General features: G+C 42.5%; 1 protein-coding gene across 1 annotated transcript in view; it reads right to left on the reverse strand.

Moving 5' to 3' along the window:
• LOC124595754 (potassium voltage-gated channel protein Shaw-like) overlaps positions 1-19726 on the reverse strand; it is a 408834-nt gene that overhangs the window by 23692 nt on the left and 365416 nt on the right. Inside the window, exon 4 of the mRNA XM_047134633.1 lies at positions 1076-2000. Within this exon, the coding sequence (XP_046990589.1) occupies positions 1076-2000 (925 nt within the window). The remainder of the gene's footprint in view (positions 1-1075; positions 2001-19726) is intronic.

Raw genomic sequence — 19726 nt, forward strand, 5'->3', positions numbered from 1 at the left:
TCCTGGCAGATTAAAACTGTGTGCCGGACCGAGACTCGAACTCGGGACCTTTGCCTTTCGTGGGCAAGTGCTCTACCAACTGAACTACCCAAGCACGACTCACGCCCCGTCCTCGCAGCTTTATTTGTGCCAGTACCTCGTCTCCTACCTTCCAAACTTTGCAGAAGCTCTCCTGCGAACCTTGCAGAACTGGCACTCCTGAAAGAAAGGATATTGCGGAGACATGGCTTAGCCACAGCCTGGGGGATGTTTCCAGAACGATATTTTCACTTTGAAGCGGAGTGTGCGCTGATAAGAAACTTCCTGGCAGATTAAAACTGAGTGTCGGACCGAGACTCGAACTCGGGACCTTTGCCTTTCGTGGGCAAGTGCTCTACCAACTGAGCTACCCAAGCACGACTCACGCCCGGTACTCACAGCTTTACTTCTGCCAGTACCTCGTCTCCTACCTTCCAAACTTTACAGAAGCTCTCCTGCAAGGTGGGTAGCTCAGTGGGTCACCGGCACGGTAGCTCAGCGTGTTCGGTCAGAGAGCCGGTTGGCCTCTGTAATGAAAAACTGAGTGGAAGGATCAACCACCGAACTTGAACAGGATGTCTAACGACGTCCGCAACGACCAAACAACGATCAATAATGAACAAAATGAAAAAAAAAGTTGGTAGAGCACTTGCCCGCGAAAGGCAAAGGTCCCCAGTTCGAGCCTCGGTCCGGCACACAGTTTTAATCTGCCAGAAAGTTTCATATCAGCGCACACTCCGCTGCAGAGTGAAAATCTCATTCTGGAAACTTAAGTTTCCCGTCGACACTGGGGCGTCGCTTGAAAGACTGTTTTAGATTGACTCCAGCTACACGTTGCAAAATCGACATTGCAAGTGTCTAGCGGAACACCAGAGAAAATGCGTGTGACGTTTCCTAGGAACAACACCTTGTTTGTGTCTAAATGCTAAATTTTCTCTTTGGACTCGTATGTATGAACACACAAACAGACCATAAGAAGCACTGCAAGAAAGAAAAAAGTCTTTTCGCACAGTGAATAGAAGAAACGGGTAACGAGGCGGACAGCAGGCGCACTTACCGATTTTGGACGGCACCAGCGCGTCCTTGGGGTGGTTGGCCTTGATGGCATTCATGCGCCTGTTCTGCGGACAGGCCATCCCGACCCCTGGACCGACGCCGGTCGCGTAACGCGGGCCTCTGGGCTGCTCGACGGGCAGCACGCGCCGCCGCTTCTTGGGCAGCTTGGCCCTCGCCTGCGTGTGCGAGTAGTACATGGTGAAGTTGCTGACGATGACGGGCACCGGCAGGGCGATGGTGAGCACGCCGGCCAGGGCGCACAGCGCTCCCACGAACATGCCCACGTACGTCTTGGGCACCATGTCGCCGTAGCCGACGGTCGTCATCGTCTCGAGCGCCCACCACAAGCCCAGCGGGATGCTCCTGAAGTCGTTCTCCGGGTTGGTCTGTATCCTCTCCGCGTAGTAGACGAGGCTCGCGAAGATGACGATGCCCAGCACCAGGAAGAAGACGAGCAGCGTCAGCTCCTTGGCCGACGCCCGGAACGTCTGGATGAGGATCTTGAGGCCGGACGAGTGTCGCGTCAGCTTGAACAGCCGCATGATGCGGATGATGCTAAAGAACTCGAGGATGTCCGCGTTGCGCAGGTCCGAGGCGACGTGGTTCAGCGTTAGGTCGATGTAGAAGCTGAGCGTCGCTACGTAGTCGATGATGTTGACGGACGCCTTTATGAAGTCCAGACGGTTGGGCGACGCGATAAAACGGATAAAAAATTCTAAAGTAAACCACGCGTTGCACACGCACTCTATGTAGTCGAAGGCGTCGTGCGCCTTCGTCTTAGTTTTGTACAGCACCCACGTGGTGGCATTGTCTGGGGTAGACACTGTGCGGTTTACCAGGAACGGCACTCGCATGTCCGGGTGAGTCTTGAGGCAGAACGACACGATCGAAACACAAATGAAGAACACCGATATCACACCGATCAACTGGAAAAGAAAAACAGAATCAGTACATCAGGTTACAAACATCTTATCTACACTCATGCTCATAAATTAAGGATAATGCTGATACATGGTGAAACAACACTCTGGTGGGCGGTTTGCGGGTTTAAATCACCTCGGGGTGTGACCATACGGTGCATCTGACCTGCGGTCGTCGCACGGTGGCGCTGGGAGCAGTCCACATATGCAGAGATGTGTTGGTGCATGTCAGAGTACGGTGCAGCGAGTAAGTGAGCAGACGTTTGCAGACGTGCTAATGGTGACTGTGTGTTGAAATGGCTCAAAGAACACATATTGATGACTAGGGCGACGGGAGGCTGGTCAGACACAGAATATCGTAGTACGGGCCCTCCGTGTGCTACAAAGTGTGATCTCAAGATTATGACAACGATTGCAGCAGATAGAAAACGTGTCCAGGCGCTACAGTACGCGACGTCCACAGTGTACAACACCACAAGAAGACCGATATCTCATCATCAGTACCTTCAGACGCCCACAGAGTACTGCAGGTAGCCTTGCTCGGGACCTTACCGCAGCTACTGGAACAGTAGTCTCCAGACAAACAGTCAACAGACGACTGAACGGACACGGTTTATTCGCCCGGAGACCTGCAAGGTGCATTACAATGACTCCTGGTCACAGGAGAGCTCGTAAAGCCTGGTGTCAAGAACACAGTACATGGTCATAGGAACAGTGGTTCAAAATGGTTCAAATGGCTCTAAGCACTGTGGGACTTAACATCTGAGGTCATCAGGACCCTAGACTTAGTACTAAGTAAACATAACTAACCTAAGGACATCACACACATCCAAGCCCGAGGCAGGATTCGGACCTGCGACCGTAGCAATCGCGTGGTTTCGGACTGAAGCGCCTAGAACCGCTCGGCCACTCCGGCCGGCGGTGGAGGAGTACCTTGAAACAGAAGATGGAGTGGCCTGCCTGCTCTCCAGACCTAAACCCCACCGAGCACGTCTGGGATGCTCTCGGTCGACGTATCGCTGCACGTCTTCAAACCCCTACGACACTTCAGGAGCTCCGACAGGCACTGGTGCAAGAATGGGAGGCTGTACCTCAGCAGCTGTACGACCACCTGATCCAGAGTATGCCAACCCGTTGTGTGCCCTGTGTACATGTGCACGGTGATCATATCCCATATTGACGTCGGGGTAAATGCGCAGGAAACAGTGGCGTTTTGTAGCACATGTGTTTTGGGACGGTTTTTTCAACTTATCGCCAATACCGTGGACTTACAGATCTTTGTCTTGTGTGTTCCCTATGTGCCTATACTATTAGCGCCAGTTTTGTGTGGTGCCACGTTGTGTGGCGCCACATTCTGCAATTATCCTTAATTTAGGAGCATGAGTGTATATATTTACGTGAACATACAGGGTGTTTTAGCACAGAAGTTACAAACTTTCAGGAGAGATGGAGTACACCTAGACGATGGAAAGTCACGTAGCAATGCATGATCGAAAACGCTTTCCTGGCGTGATAGTGACGACAGAGAAGACAAGACAGGAAGGACACGTACACCGTGAGGAAAAATGTTTATTATGCTTCGTGCAGCAGAAACCAAGAAATAAGAATGAAAACAGACGACGACGATCGTCATCAAAGAAGGTGTTCGAAATTACAATCCCGGATGTATGCCTCACGTCTTCGGCGCACAGTCTTCCAATTTCTAACACCTTCTTTGATGACGACCGTTGTCTGTTTTTGTCCTTATTTCTTGGTTTCTGCTGTAACAAGCATAATAAACAAGTTTTCTCACCCTGTTCGTGTCTTCCTTTCTAGTGTTCTGTGTCGTGACTACCGCGCCAGGAAAACGTTTCCGACCATGCATCGCTATGTGATTTTCCATCACCTAGATGTACTCTGTTTCTCCCGAACCGCTGTGCTGAAACACCTTAGGCATATTCCATAAGTCAGCTTATGGTGTGTGACGGAGGGTACTTCTGGTACCACTACGGTTAGGTAACACTGGATTACATAAACAGGGTGAGCACAAAGGAACTTTACACTTCCAAAAACTCATACAAACAAAAAGGTACAGCTTTCTCGCTCTGAACCTTAACCTGCTAACAGCATATCTCTGGAAGTTTGTTTTGCGAATGGGTGCATTATTTTGTTGGTGGCTGCCGCCGCCAGAGAATGCTGGTGTCAAAAACGCCAACTACGTCACAACAGAAGACCTCATGTGTCCTTCACTTAGCGAAGAGGGTAAAGTATTCAACGAGCGTTTCGCACGCACTTTCATCAAGAGAAATCCTTCAGAGTATCCATTTATGTTTATTGCAGACAGTTGCAACAGAAGCAAAAGTCCTGGTCGGCCTCCTGTTTCGGAACAAAATTTTTATCGCGTTTAAGCAGTATTCTAGCGAAGCCCACAGAAATCAACATGTCGAGCAAGTGGTGAACTTCAGTTCTCACAAATAACCGTTTACAAACTTCTGAGTAAGCGCTTCGACTAGGGAAGATACAGAGTGGATTTCGTTGAAGCAACCATTCCAGGAGATTATGCAGGTTGATCAGATTTCTGCCCTTGGATGTTGGCAAGGATGGACAATGGCAGTAACACGTCAACGAAGTTAGCTTTTAATGACGAAACGACGTTTCACGCCAATGGAAACATTAATCGGTACACTATTCATTTCTGGGGAAGAGAAAACCTCCATTTCTCCATCGAATATGAACGAGATTTGCCTAAGGTTAATGTGCTATGCGCAGTGTCGAGGGATAAGATAAACGGCTCTTTCTTTTTCATGGAAAAAAACTGTCACAGATATGTTTCTTTGTGGCTTCTGTCCCAGTTGCAGGAAGACTCCGAAAACCTCATCTTGCAATAAGATGGTTCTCCTTTTCACTCCCACCGGAACAGCTAAACGCACATCTGACAGAACGATGGTTCTACTGTGCAGCAGCTGATGATGACGTGTGGTGTAAATGGCCGCCACGAACTTAAACCATTTGTGATTTTTTATAGGGTTGTGTGAAAAACATAGTGTTTATCTCACATCTTCCACAACCATTAACACAGTTTCGGTAGCGAAAGCAGCTGCGTAACAGTCCATCACTACATCGACATGTTGCACAAGGTTTGGGAGGAGTATGAATACTGATTCGACGTTTGTCATCTGACTCGAGGAACACATAGCCAACCCCTTAACTTGTAAAAAAAAAAAAAAAAAAAAAAAAAAAAAAAAAAGATATCAGCGATTATTACCGACACAAGGTGTGAAGCGAATAAAATGTACAATTTCTTTTGTGTGAATTTCTGAAAATGTAAAGGTGTTATCTTCTGAACGTGTACGTTTTTATCCATAGTGAAAAAACCCTTAAAAGCTATCTATGGCTTAGTACCCGTGGTCTAGGGGTAACGTCTTTGATTTATAACGAAAACGTCTTCGGTCCCGGGTTCGATCCCCGCCACTGCCTAAATTTTGATAAATAATCAGCATTGGCGGCCGAAGACTTCCGGCATAAGAAGTCAGCCTCATTCTGCCAACGGCCTTGTCAAAGAGGGCGGAGGAGCGGATAGAGGTTCAGGGCACTCTCTTGTCCTAGGGGTGGGAAATTGCCCCTAAAGGCGGAAGAATCAGCAATGATCAACGACATGAGGATGCAGAAGGCAATGGAAACCACTGCATTAAAGACACGTAACGTGTATCCACAGGACATGTGGCCTGTATTTGAAGAAGTGTCATGATGATCTCTCCATTGGCAAAAGATTTCGGAATAGTCCCCCATTCGGATCTCCGGGAGGGGACTGCCAAGGGGGAGGTTACCATGAGAAAAATGGTCATGGGCGACTGGAATGCAGTTGTAGGAGAAGGAGTAGAAGAAAAGGTTACAGAAGAATATGGGCTTGGGACTAGGAATGAAAGAGGAGAAAGACTAATTGAGTTCTGTAACAAGTTTCAGCTAGTAATAGCGAATACCCTGTTCAAGAATCACAAGAGGAGGAGGTATACTTGGAAAACGCCGGGAGATACGGGAAGATTTCAATTAGATTACATCACGGTCAGACAGAGATTCCGAAATCAGATACTGGATTGTAAGGCGTACCCAGGAGCAGATATAGACTCAGATCACAATATAGCAGTGGTGAAGAGTAGGCTGAAGTTCAAGACATTAGTCAGGAAGAATCAATAAGCAAAGAAGTGAAATACGGAAGTACTAAGGAATGACGAGATACGTTTGAAGTTCTCTAACGCTATAGATACAGCAATAAGGAATAGCGCAGTAGGCAGTACAGTTGAAGCGGAATGGACATCTCTAAAAAGGGCCATCACAGAAGTTGGGAAGGAAAACATAGGTACAAAGAAGGTAGCTGCGAAGAATCCATGGGTAACAGAAGAAATACTTCAGTTGATTGATGAAAGGAGGAAGTACAAACATGTTCCGGGAAAATCAGGAATACAGAAATACAAGTCGCTGAGGAATGAAATAAATAGGAAGTGCAGGGAAGCTAAGACGAAATGGCTGCAGGAAAAATGTGAAGACATCGAAAAAGATATGACTGTCGGAAGGACAGACTCAGCATACAGGAAAGTCAAAACAACCTTTGGTGACATTAAAAGCAACGGTTGTAACATTTAGAGTGCAACGGGAATTCCACTGTTAAATGCAGAGGAGAGAGCAGATAGGTGGAAAGAATACATTGAAAGCCTCTATAAGTGTGAAGATTTGTCTGGTGTGATAGAAGAAGAAACAGGAGTCGATTTAGAAGAGATAGGGGATCCAGTATTAGAATCGGAATTTAAAAGAGCTTTGGAGGACTTACGGTCAAATAAGGCAGAAGGGATAGATAACATTCCATCAGAATTTCTAAAATCATTGGGGGAAGTGGCAACAAAACGACTATTCACGTTGGTGTGTAGAATATATGAGTCTGGCGATATACCATTTGACTTTCGGAAAGGCATCATCCACACAATTTCGAAGACGGCAAGAGCTGACAAGTGCGAGAATTATCGCACAATCAGCTTAACAGCTCATGCATCGAAGCTGCTTACAAGAATAATATGCAGAAGAATGGAAAAGAAAATTGAGAATACGCTAGGTGACGATCAGTTTGGCTTTAGGAAAAGTAAAGGGACGAGAGAGGCAATTCTGACGTTACGGCTAATAATGGAAGCAAGGCTACAGAAAAATCGAGACAGTTTCATAGGATATGTCGTCCTGGAAAAAGCGTTCGACAATATAAAATGGTGCAAGCTGTTCGAGATTCTGAAAAAAGTAGGGGTAAGCTATAGGGAGAGACGGGTCATATACAATATGTACAACAACGAAGAGGGAATAATAAGAGTGGACGATCAAGAACGAAGTGCTCGTATTAAGAAGGGTGTAAGACAAGGCTGTAGCCTTTCCCCCCTACTCTTCAATCTGTACATCGAGGAAGCAATGATGGAAATAAAAGAAAGGTTCAGGAGTGGAATTAAAATACAAGGTGAAAGGATATCAATGATACGATTCACTGATGACATCGCTATCCTGAGTGAAAGTGTAGAAGAATTAAATGATCTGCTGAACGGAATGAACAGTCTAATGAGTACACAGTATGGTTTGAGAGTAAATCGGAGAAAGACGAAGGTAATGAGAAGTAGTAGAAATGAGAACAGCGAGAAACTTAACATCAGGATTGATGGTCACGAAGTGAATGAAGTTAAGGAATTCTGCTACCTAGGCAGTAAAATAACCAATGATGGACGAAGCAAGGAGGACATCAAAAGTAGACTCGCTATGGCAAAAAAGGCATTTCTGGCCAAGAGAAGTCTACTAATATCAAATACCGGCCTTAATTTGAGGAAGAAATTTCTGAGGATGTACGTCTGGAGTACAGCATTGTATGGTAGTGAAATGTGGGCTGTGGGAAAACCGGAACAGAAGAGAATCGAAGCATTTGAGATGTGGTGCTATAGACGAATGTTGAAAATTAGGTGGACTGATAAGGTAAGGAATGAGGAGGTTCTAGGCAGAATCGGAGAGGAAAGGAATATGTGGAAAACACTGATAAGGAGAAGGGACAGGATGATAGGACATCTGCTAAGACATGAGGGAATGACTTCCATGGTACTAGAGGGAGCTGTAGAGGGCAAAAACTGTAGAGGAAGTCAGAGATTGGAATACGTCAAGCAAATAATTGAGGACGTAGGTTGCAAGTGCTACTCTGAGATGAAGAGGTTAGCACAGGAAAGGAATTCATGGCGGGCCGCATCAAACCAGTCAGTAGACTGATGACCAAAAAAAAAATAGTGAGGAAACCCTTCAAGAATATGGACGCCTTATTAGTAAAAGTCGCAAACATTATTTCATAGTTTCATCTAAAATATGAATTATTCCGTACGATATTTTTTGTTACTCTGTTTATTGATGTGTTTAGCTTTTGATATTAAGTTTTTAAACTTAATTTAAGATTTAATTCACAGGACCAAATAAGGTAGTAAAAGCTGGCCCGGATAGTGAAGCTGGAAGTTCTCGTAGCAGAGGGGGTGGAATAGTGTTGACTGTGTAGCATGTTCCTCCCAGCATCCAACATTACTATTAAACCCGTAGCGTCGTGACTGAAACCTGGTTGACAGATTAATGAAATAAGTAGTCAATGTAATTTGATTTCAGCCTCACCAGAGATCTTTTTATTTACCTCTTTGCTCTTGGCTATTCCTTTTCCATCCAATTAACATGTGTATGATATTCTGTTTTTGTACTACTGGCTGGATAGTGAATTGGAGTTTTTGAATTGGGAATGTTTCCTGATCTGTAACTGTGAAGTCATAAACTGAATTTAACGAAATGCTTTTATGGCCTGTTGCCGAACAGACGCTAGCAAACATATATGAAATAAACTTTCTAGGAAACTTAAAAGTAAATGTTTTCAGTTGTATTTTCTTTTCAGTGGGAAAGTTCACCTCTTCTTTCTGTTGCGATGGTCGTCTTGAATACAGCCGCCATAGAAGTTACTAATTGTTGTCTGCGTCGCCTAATGAAAGGAACTCATACTTCTATGCGGAGAGATGAACTGCTTGTCAAATAAATAGACAGGCACTGCAATTTTCTTCACATTACGTATAATAACCCAAAATCCAACATTATTAACAAAACAGTCGCAACAGGAAGGGCAATAAAAATGTTCGTGTTCTCTCTTCATCAAGACACTTTTAAAAAAAGTGACAATCACATATTTCTCATGTAACAGCATCTCTGCTGCAATGCATCGCTTCCTTTTGTATCTTACGTATATCTTAGGAAACATCTAGCAAGTGCCATTTCACATGTATTCATCTGACATTTTATATCCCGTTGACACAGATGCAAAGCCAAAAACTCTTGATTACGTACATGGATATCGCACAGTACTCTCTATCAAAAAATAATCAGTGCACACAGGGCATGTTACATTTACGATATCATGCACGTGTAATCGTTGGTCAACCAGTGGCGTACTGCGTATTTAACTAACACTGTTACGCGTTTGACACAGACACTGAACTGTCAGACTAGACAAGAAAAGTGCAGTTTGATGAGCCTTTATGTAAGTACCACCAAAATATATGAGATGATCATAAACATTGTACAGTAGCATTGTACTGGCTAGTATTCACATATGAAGTGTGCTTATCATAAACTAGCGTGCAAATTTACCTCTGTCACGCAACGCTAGTGAACAACAGAAAGAACACTCAATGATGTTACATGTTTGAGCTAACAGGAAAACAACGGCCCACCAGGTGGCATTACAGTTACAATACATAAATTGAAGCAGAAGAATAATTATACGAAATATTATCTCATGGATAGAGAATTTAGTAGTAATAATTGTAATTAGACAGATATCCCAGATAACATTTACCTAGTGAAAGGGGCATATACTTTGTACTTTCACTTATGATAAGTGACAGGGGTAAATTTATCCCCTACTTTGTGATTAGCGTGACAGTTGTAAATTTGTCCTACAGTTTGTGAGAAATATTCTTCATATGTGGAACTAGGCAATACAACGCTATTGTGGAATGTTTACGACGATCTCATGTAGTTGGGTAGTACTTATGTAAATGTTCATCGAACTGTTCATGTACGAAAAGGTTGGGCTAGTAATGCTATTTTGCTCGAATATGTATTATGTTGATAACAATGTGTCTCCCACCGATCTGGTTATTAGACACAGAAATGTTTGTGTTATTGATCTGAAGATGACTAACTATTTTAGTGAGGATTGGTGATCAATAAATATTTTTTGCACTTGTGACTAATAAAGAATTTTTTATAAGAATCGACAATTTTTAAGGTATACTGATATTCCTTTCCCAAATTCTAAGTGAAATCGTTTTCATGGATGTTGGAATATGTCGAAAATTCTTGAACGTAATTGCATTTAAGAAGCAACAACAAACTTGTCAAAAAAAGTAAGTATACCACACACTAACCTGCATATGATAATTCTAAGACTATTGTAGTCATTCATTATCAGACTGAAAATCCGTTTATAGCACTTACTGATACTGATCGTATTACTGCACCGAAGATGTGCAGAGGTCAGACAGAGCCCCCCCCCCCACCCATGCCCACCTTTAACTGTTTCACTCGCGAGTCTTGAGTGGCAAGAGCGACTGTCGATATGTCACAGTATGACCTCTGATTTCTCGTCGCGGTCATTTAGCGTTATATGTGTGGGAGGAAGTAATATGTTGGCCAACTCATAACATACGCTCTCGGAAGTTGAGCAGTAATCCTGTCCCTGAAACACGACGCCCCTCTCGCCACCCATGCCACTATAGTTTGTTGAGCATTTAAACTTTTGCCATAGCGTTACCGAAAGATTGTCCATAAATGATTTTGATGAAGTGCAGTCTCTACATCATGTGAGTAATACCGTTAGAATAATGCAGCATATCGTTCTTCACAACAACTGTTTTAATATTTACGGTGTGAGGTTATTTATTTATATGTATGGCTGCTGACAGCCTGTTAAAAGCCTTCTTAGGTGGTACGACGAGCAGAACAGAACTCTATCTCGTCTGGGTGAGTGAGATGAATGCGTGTATAGTGTTGTATAGCACTGTTATAAATACTGTATTATTGTAACTGATGACGGTGTTAAGGACGAGAGAAGAGGGACCTTGAATTCCCGTACACAGCCTACACAACAGTAACAGTGACATTAACAGTGTCACATGCCCTCACTCTATGAGACATGGAAGAGAGGTTTGCAATTAACCCAGAACATTGTGCTAATGTATGACGTCAGTAATTCTGCTCTCGTCACTGACCAATCATTGGCGATGAATACTTTTCCCACCACCAGATTTCGAACCGACTGCCTCCGAATTGTGCAACATACCTTAATATGTGCGTTAGCGACCTTGGCTACGGAATGGGGTTGACAGGGAAATTTTGACTCTGAGAGGTGTGTATGTAAACTTTCGTGGGAATTTTCTTGTTCTGGGTATCTGGAACTTTTCATGTTTTGGATAGCTGGAATCGTGCTCGTAAGGTTTGGAATGTTCCGACATGCGCGCGCAGCCTCGGCCGAGAAGTTGCGCTACACAGGGATGATTTATAGGTGGTTTCTGCTCAGCGAAAAGATTCGCCAGATTTATCTGTTGATACCGAAGAGAGGAGAGGGGACAGACAGTTGAGCTTTGGTGTTAGATCTGAACAGTCGAGTTTTGGTTGTGTCGTATTAAGCAGCAAACATGGAGATTTTTGAGAATTATGGATTAATGGAAGATTTAATGTGGAGGGAAATTGGTACGAATATACTATTTGTGAAGAATGGATTATAGTTAAGTTTGCTTTATTTGCTACAGCAGTTGGTAATGCAGCATTCTTGGTTCGTCAGACAGCTAGATCGGAAATATTTTTGTTTTTCACTTTTTTAAGGATTTATCGATAATTGTGAGAGAAATGGATTTAAGAATTAGATTTCGGAGTTTTGTTTAAGAAAAGATTATATATGTAAAGTTTAACTTTTATAAGTACTGGATTATAGTCACGCGATCTCAGAAAAAGCTAAAATACTCTTGAAGTTTCGGTAATAGTTATTAAGTGAAATGATGTGATATTGCTATTGAGTTCATTTAACCCCAGAGTCATCTTCCGCATCCCAAGAGTCAATTAATTTTCAAATTTATGTAAAACCGTTATCAGAAATTATGAGTCAAGAATGGTAGCAATGTTTTTAGAGAACGCATTCCACCTTTGTGTATCTCAGTACCTAGATATAGCTACGACAGCAGTTTGCACAGAGCTATCCAGTGCGATCCAGTTAAGCAAAATAGTGTAGAAAAGACTTTCTTTCTTTAATGGATTTTCACAGGGACCAATTTTAGTTTCAAAATCATTAGTTCTTCATCAAAGTTCATACTCAGACGTTGTGATAACAATAAGTTTCAGACAGGGATCGATATTCTAAGAATTCTCTCAGTTATTTTTCTATGCATACTCACAACTGAATTTTGTCACAAATAATCATGCCCACTATCAGCTGTAAGGTCTGGTATGTGCACCATTCAAAACAGGAAGCCTATAGTTCAGCATCTACAGACAATTGGACATTACAAACACAATCAGCATTACAGATCCACTTTCACTAAAATAAGGTTAAGCAGACAACTTTTAACTCTAGACACGCATCCTCGAGGAGTGGCGTATAAATCCCTTACCATTTATTCTACTTCAGATTTTCCATATTTTCTATCTTTCACTTCAGGCAAATGCAGGGATGATTCCTTTAACAGGCCGTTACTTTCTCCAACTGGACTTGTGCCCCATCCCTAATACTCTTGACCCTGACGAGAAGTTAAACTGTAATAATCCTTTCTCCTTTTTCGATAACATTATTATCGTCAAAAGCGGCCCACATTTCAGGAGTGGATGCTAAATGCATCCCAAAATCGTATTTATCATAAGAAAATATTGATTCTCCCTCTCTCTTTCTGTCCAGTGGAGCTACCTTTTTTTAGATTCATGATACGAACCATAATCGTTGAATTTATATTATTTATTTTTACTCATCTGGCCTCTATAAAATTATTTATGTTGTATATCCTCTTCATGTGATTATTCACGCCCTGACGAACGGATGTAATTTCAGCTGGAAGGTGAGAGGTAGCAAAGAGAACTATTTAAAGCATTAGAATCATCGCTGTCGTAAAATTAACACAAAATATTGGAACCGAAAAAAAAGAACAAAGACTATAGGTATGATTAACAATCCACCCTTTTCTCACTGTACCCTACTGTTTAGCCGAACTATGAGAGGATTTATTTGAGTCATCAGTCTTCTGACTGGTTTAATGCCGCCCGCCACGAATTCCTCTCCTGCTCCAACCTCTTCATCTCAGAGTAGCACAGGAACCTACGTTCTCAATTGTTTGCTGGATGTATTCCAGCCTATGTCTTCCTACACAGTTAGAACCGTCTACAGCTCCCTCCAGAATCATGAAAGTTATTCCCTGATGTCTTAACAGATGTACTATCATCCTGTCCCTTATTTTTGTCAGTGTTTTCCATATATTCGATTATGCCCAGAACCTCTTCATTCCTTACCTAGTCAGTTCACTTAATTTTCAACATCTTAAGTGCTTCTGTTCTTTTCTCATCCAGTTTTCCCACAGGCCATGTTTCACTACCATACAATCGTGTGATCAAAACGCATATTTTCAGAAATTTCTTCTTCAAATTAAGGACTACCATGTTTGAAACTGGTAGACTTCTTTTGACCAGGAATGCTAGACTGCTTTTTGTGCTCTCCTTGCACCGTCCATAGCAGAATTGCTTAAGTTTGTCTACTCCATGATCCCCAATTGGCCGGCCGGAGTGGCCGAGCGGTTCTAGGTGCTACAGTCCGGAACCGCGCGACCGCTACGGTCGCAGGTTCGAATCCTGCCTCGTGCATGGATGTGTGTGATGTCCTTAGCTTAGTTAGGTTTAAGTAGTTCTAAGTTCTAGGGGACTGATGACCACAGCAGTTAAGTCCCATAGTGCCCAGAGCCATTTTTTTGATCCCCAATTCTGATGTTAAGTTTCTCGTTATTGTCATTTCTGCTAATTCTCATTACTTTCCCCTTTTTTCGGTTTACTCTCAACCCATGGCAGTGAATCTTATCGTTAGTGTCCTTTCACCCTGAATGTTAACTACAATCTTGATCCTTTCTTTTATATCCGTCATTGCTTCTTCGGTGTATAATTTGAACTGTAGCAGCGAAAGACTAAAGCCCTTGTCTTACACCCTTTTCAATGCGAGAGCTTCGTTCTTGGTCGTCCGGTGTTATTATTCCTCCTTGGTTCTTATACATGTTGTACATTACCCGTCTTTCCCTCAAGCTTATCCCTGTTTTTCACAGAATTTCGCACTTCTTGCACCATTCGACATTGCGGAACGCTTTTTCCAGGTCGTCAAATCCAATGAAGGTTTCTCGATTTTTCTTTAGTCTCGCTTTCATTACCAACCGCAGCGTCAGAATTGCCTCTCTCATGCCTTTACCTTTCACGAGGCCAAGCCGATCGTCATCTAACAGATCCTCAATTTTCTTTTCCGTTCTTTTTCCACTTCCCCCAATGATTTTAGAAATTCTGATGGAATGTTAGCCATCCCTTCCGCCTTACATGATCTGAAATCTTCCAATGCGCTTTTAAAATCTGATTCTAATACTGGATGCCCTATCTCTTCCTAATCGATTCTTGTTTCTTCTTGTATCACATCAGACAAGCATTCCCCTCATAGATGCCTTCACTGTACTAGTTCCACCTAACCTCTCTCTCCTCTGCATTTAAAGGTGGAATTTGCCATTGCACTCTTAATGTTACCACCCTTGATACTAATTTCTCAGGAGTTTGTTTTGACTTTTGCGTACACTGAGTCAGTCCTTCTGACAGACATTTCCTTTTCCATTTCTTCACACTTTTCATGTACCCAGGTCGCCTTAGCTTTCCTGCGTGTCCTATTTATTTACTAATTCCTAAGCGACTTGTATTTCTGCATTCCTGAATTCTCGTCTTTCATTGATCAACTGAAGTATTTCTGTTACCCATGGTTTCTTCGCAGCTACCTTCCTTGTACCTACAGTTTCCTCTCCTACTTCTTGATTGACCTTTTTAGAGATGTCCATCCCTTTTGAGCTGAACTGCCTATTGAGATATTCCTTATCGCAGTATGTATAGCCTTAGAGAACTTCAAGTGTAACTCTTCATTCCTTAGTACTTTCCGTATCCCACTTTTTTGCTTATTGATTCTTCCTCATTAGTCTCTTAAACTTGAGCCTACTCTTCATAACTACTAAATTGTGATCTAAGTATATATCTGCTGCTGGGTACGCCTTACAATCCAGTATCTGATTTCGCAATATCTGCCTCATCATGGTGTAATCAAACTGAATTCTTGGTGTATCTCTAGGCCTTTTCCAAGTATACCTCCTCCCTGTGTGATAGTTGAACAAAGTGTATGCCACAGGCGCTAAAACGCATTTCTGATAGCAACATAACTGTTTTCGGGACGAGGAATAAAGCAAATAAAAATATCATTAGAAAAATTTTTATTATTTTGGTCATGGAATCTGAATGATTCACGCCGTACGTTTAAACTGCTTTGTAATATGTGAAACAGATATTGACATACAGTGTGGAATTTCTTGTACAGTGATAACAAACAAAAAACTGATATTTGGCAGATGTGCTTGACGATTCACGTGAGTCACATTTCATTTGTATAGGGAAGAACTTCTTTGGATAGTAGCTTCCAGGCATCTAATATTTTATTTCAGAAAAAATATCGCTACTGCTCTTTCTACGATGGCAAAGAAAGCTCTCGAACGAAAGCTGAAAAATGTCTTATTTTGTGATTACGTTTCGTAGCACATAAAATACATGTTACTTTAAGGAACTATGTTGAACAACGAATGACTTACCAGAAAATGACATTTGGGAAGAATGTGGTAGTTTTCACTTGGTGTGATGTATGGTAATGGTTTATGAACACTGAATATTTTCAATTGCTAAGTTCGCTAAAATCGTTTATTTAAGTAGATTACCGATTTCGGCAATTATAGTTGCCATCTTCGGATCCATGTCAACATCATTCCATTGTCTTCTCCTTCGTTGCAGTAAGTGGTGCTATACAATGTATATCTATGTTGGTATCGTCAGCCAAGGCTTTTGTTTTGCCTAACTCGATTACCTTTTCCGTACCTTAACACATGTAAATGATGATATGGTTTCGAGGCACAATAAATTACATTTGGCAACTTATTGTCGTGGATGAAATCTCGTTCTCTCATAGACGTACGGTCTCAGTCGTGAGAGTCTTCGTATGCAACGGTCTAGTTGAATATGGACCTATCTGGATTCTACGTACGGTGCTTCTCTGCACAGTTTGTAATGAATCGTCCGCAGCTCGTGGTCGTGCGGTAGCGTTCTCGCTTCCCGCGCCCGGGTTCCCGAGTTCGATTCCCGGCGGGGTCAGGGATTTTCTCTGCCTCGTGATGACTGGGTGTTGTGTGTTGTCCTTAGGTTAGTTAGGTTTAAGTAGTTCTAAGTTCTAGGGGACTGATGCTCATAGATGTTAAGTCCCATAGTGCTCAGAGCCATTTTCACCATTTCTTGTAATGAATCATCCTCAGAGAAGCAACTTCGTTATGGTAGATGATCTGGATTCCTTACACGATTGTTACCAAGTTCAATTATGTCTGTAGCGATCGAACAGAAGGAATGGTGTCCTTGGGGGATTTGGTGAAAGACCACAAAAAGCAGCTATTCGGATGACCCATTCTCCTCCTTTTCATGGAATCAAGGCTTGGGGAGCTATTGGTTATGACAACAAAGCTGATTTGTTAATTTTTGAATGTAGACTAATGCTCGCTAGCCTGTGGCGAAAATGCTAAACCCTATTGTCACACCCTTCATGACAAGGATATCAAACGGCAAACTCCAGATAGATAATGCAAGACGCTTTACTGCGATTCACACTAGAACCGCCTTGACTGCCGTGCCCAGTCTTTTATTTTTCACTCATGAAACATGTCTGGGATGCGATAACAAGAGATACATGATGACTTTTAAGGTCCATTCGGTGGCGAAATGGGAACATTCCTTTCCGATTGTTCTGAACTGTCCTTTGTGGAAGATTTTCTGGAATCGCCTGATCCATTCGCTTGCCACTCACTTCCTTCCCTGACCGCCTGCATCATGAACCTATGTAAGTCCTGCTCCAAAGCTTCTGCATCAATAGCGCACTTTGATATCACACATTACAGATTGATTATATAGGCTGAATGAAATCAGATGGCACACCTCAACATGAAGAAATCGAATAACAGCATGCATTTCACATTTGGCGGGAGACTGTACTATTCTGGAATATGTACGTCCTCACCATACACTCAGAACTGAAAAGTGCGACATGACGCAATGGACTGGCGTACTAGACCCCTGCACGGAGTTTCATCAGATATTCATTGCGGGTTTAGTTTTGCAGCCGATCGGTCCCGTACTTTCAAACGGGCCTCCATCCAACAATATTCATGAAATGGCATATGACATGTTCCGCGTATGGCAAAAAGTTCCTCAAGGTGACAGTCGGAAGCTGTTTGCTTCTGCACCACAGCGGATGCGGGAGTACATTCGTACCTCAAACTGACGTTGATGATGGGCTCGCAGCATTGAGAAGGAAAACTGAGAGGTGGCCCAGTGTTTAGCATTCTGGACTCCCATTTGGGAGGTTCAAACCAGCGTTCGGCCATCCAGGTTTAGGTTTTCAGTGATTTTCCGAAATCGATCCAGGCAAATGCCCAAATGGTTCCATTGAAAGGGCACAACAGATTTCCTTCCCCGTTCTTGACACAATCCATCTCTAATGACCTCAATGTCGATGGGACGCTAGACACAATATTCCTTCCTTTCCTTTTTTGAGAATTAAAGATTAATCAGTCAGTGCCCGTTACGTGATGAACATCACCACAAAGTACAGGGCTATTCAGAAAGAAGGAGCAGATTTAAAACATTTATTGCTTCCAAAATACAAAAGATAGAAACACAATTCCAACGTTCCTTGAAAGAGAAAAGTTCAAATTTCCATGCGTTCATTGTGAGCACCATGTGTTACACGACTAACATCAAAACGAAGTAGCTGGTGTCTCGTTATCAAATTTACAGCTTCAACAATGTGATGTCGCAGGCTTTCAAGAGTGTCAGGTATAGGAGGGTGTAACACCCCAAGAAACCCGAAAACCCAAATAAGAATGCCATGATAATTTTAAGTAAGGAACCGTGTTAACCTGAGAGGTACGACAACTTTTGACAGTAATATAACACCTTAAAGTTTTGATGAACACCAATTTCAATAATTACTGAGTATGTCATGATATAAAGATAGAAAGAAAGAAAGGTTATTTTTAATTAGCTATCAAAAATCTCAGTAATAACTGCAAATTAGTACAACGAAAGTTAAGTCCAAAGTAATATGTCGGTCAGAGATAACATTTATTGTGAAAGAGAGTTGTAAACGCGGTGAAAAGGAAATTCAATGCGTCTACAGTGCTCGATCATGGAAAAGTTAGTCGCCTTCTAGCTTGCTTGCTATCAAGTCGTGAGAGAGCACCGTTTGTTATAGTACTACAAACGGAACGCTACGACATTGTTTTTATTCATAAAAAGTACTATTGTGTGCTAGAGATGCGCGGACTTCGTTCTCAATTATTCGGTCTTGAGAACTTGGACTGGAGTGATATTTTGATAGTGTACGACGAGTTAATGAACTTTAATTACTGGAGATATTATTATTGGACTCAACCTTCATCAAAGTGAACAGTTGCAACGATTAATGGATATAGTATCGAAGACTGCAATACCTGATTAGCCTGGAGTAGAAAACATTAATACGACTACACGAAGATAATACAAGTACTGTAAAAGTTGTCGTGATTTTCACGATCACCGAACTGAAAAGAATCGTAATTGATCTGATCTATCGGTGTGCGTGTGGACTGATGATTATAAACTAACTGCTGAGAAGGAACAATAAAATTGTTCGTCAGTAATGGAAATCTCACGTGTTGGCTCCATCATTAATTGACTGTGTGGTAGTTGATGATCAAAATTAATTAACTGTGAACATTTTAATTGAAAAAATGACTTGATGAACATCGAGCATCGAAAGGAGTGTTTTACCGAAATAATATCACGACGCACGAAAGCGAGATAGCATTATAGATTATCTCTGGATTTGCGTCGTGCCGTAGTGAACAATTCTGCCTAGCAACGTAACAAAAACTACTGATACTGAACCGAAAATGAATTTATCCTCGCTTCGTTGGTATGAAACGACGCCGGTGATGAATGATTCACTCAATACTGCAATAACTAACTAACCGGGCATAGCAAATCATCATAACAGACAATTAAAATCAGCAGTTCCCATCGCTGAGAAGACTGTGCGGACTCGCAAACGGACATCCATACATTACACGAGGGACAATTTTCTTTAGAGATTTTCAGGTGCTGTTACACGTTATCCGAGGGGACAACCATCACTGCGCGTCGTGTCTCCATTCTACCGACCGAGCTGTAGCAGTAGATGCTCAACATGAGCAGCGATAACAAAAGGGGAGAGGGGACGTCACATGAAAACGCAGTCTTTTACGAAACCCAACAGATAAAAGTTACAAGGTGCGAGGTCTGGAGACCTGGAAGGCCATAGGCGGTGAAGATCATCTTCTGCT

Source organism: Schistocerca americana, chromosome 2 (assembly GCF_021461395.2).
Source record: "Schistocerca americana isolate TAMUIC-IGC-003095 chromosome 2, iqSchAmer2.1, whole genome shotgun sequence".
NCBI lineage: Eukaryota > Metazoa > Arthropoda > Insecta > Orthoptera > Acrididae > Schistocerca > Schistocerca americana.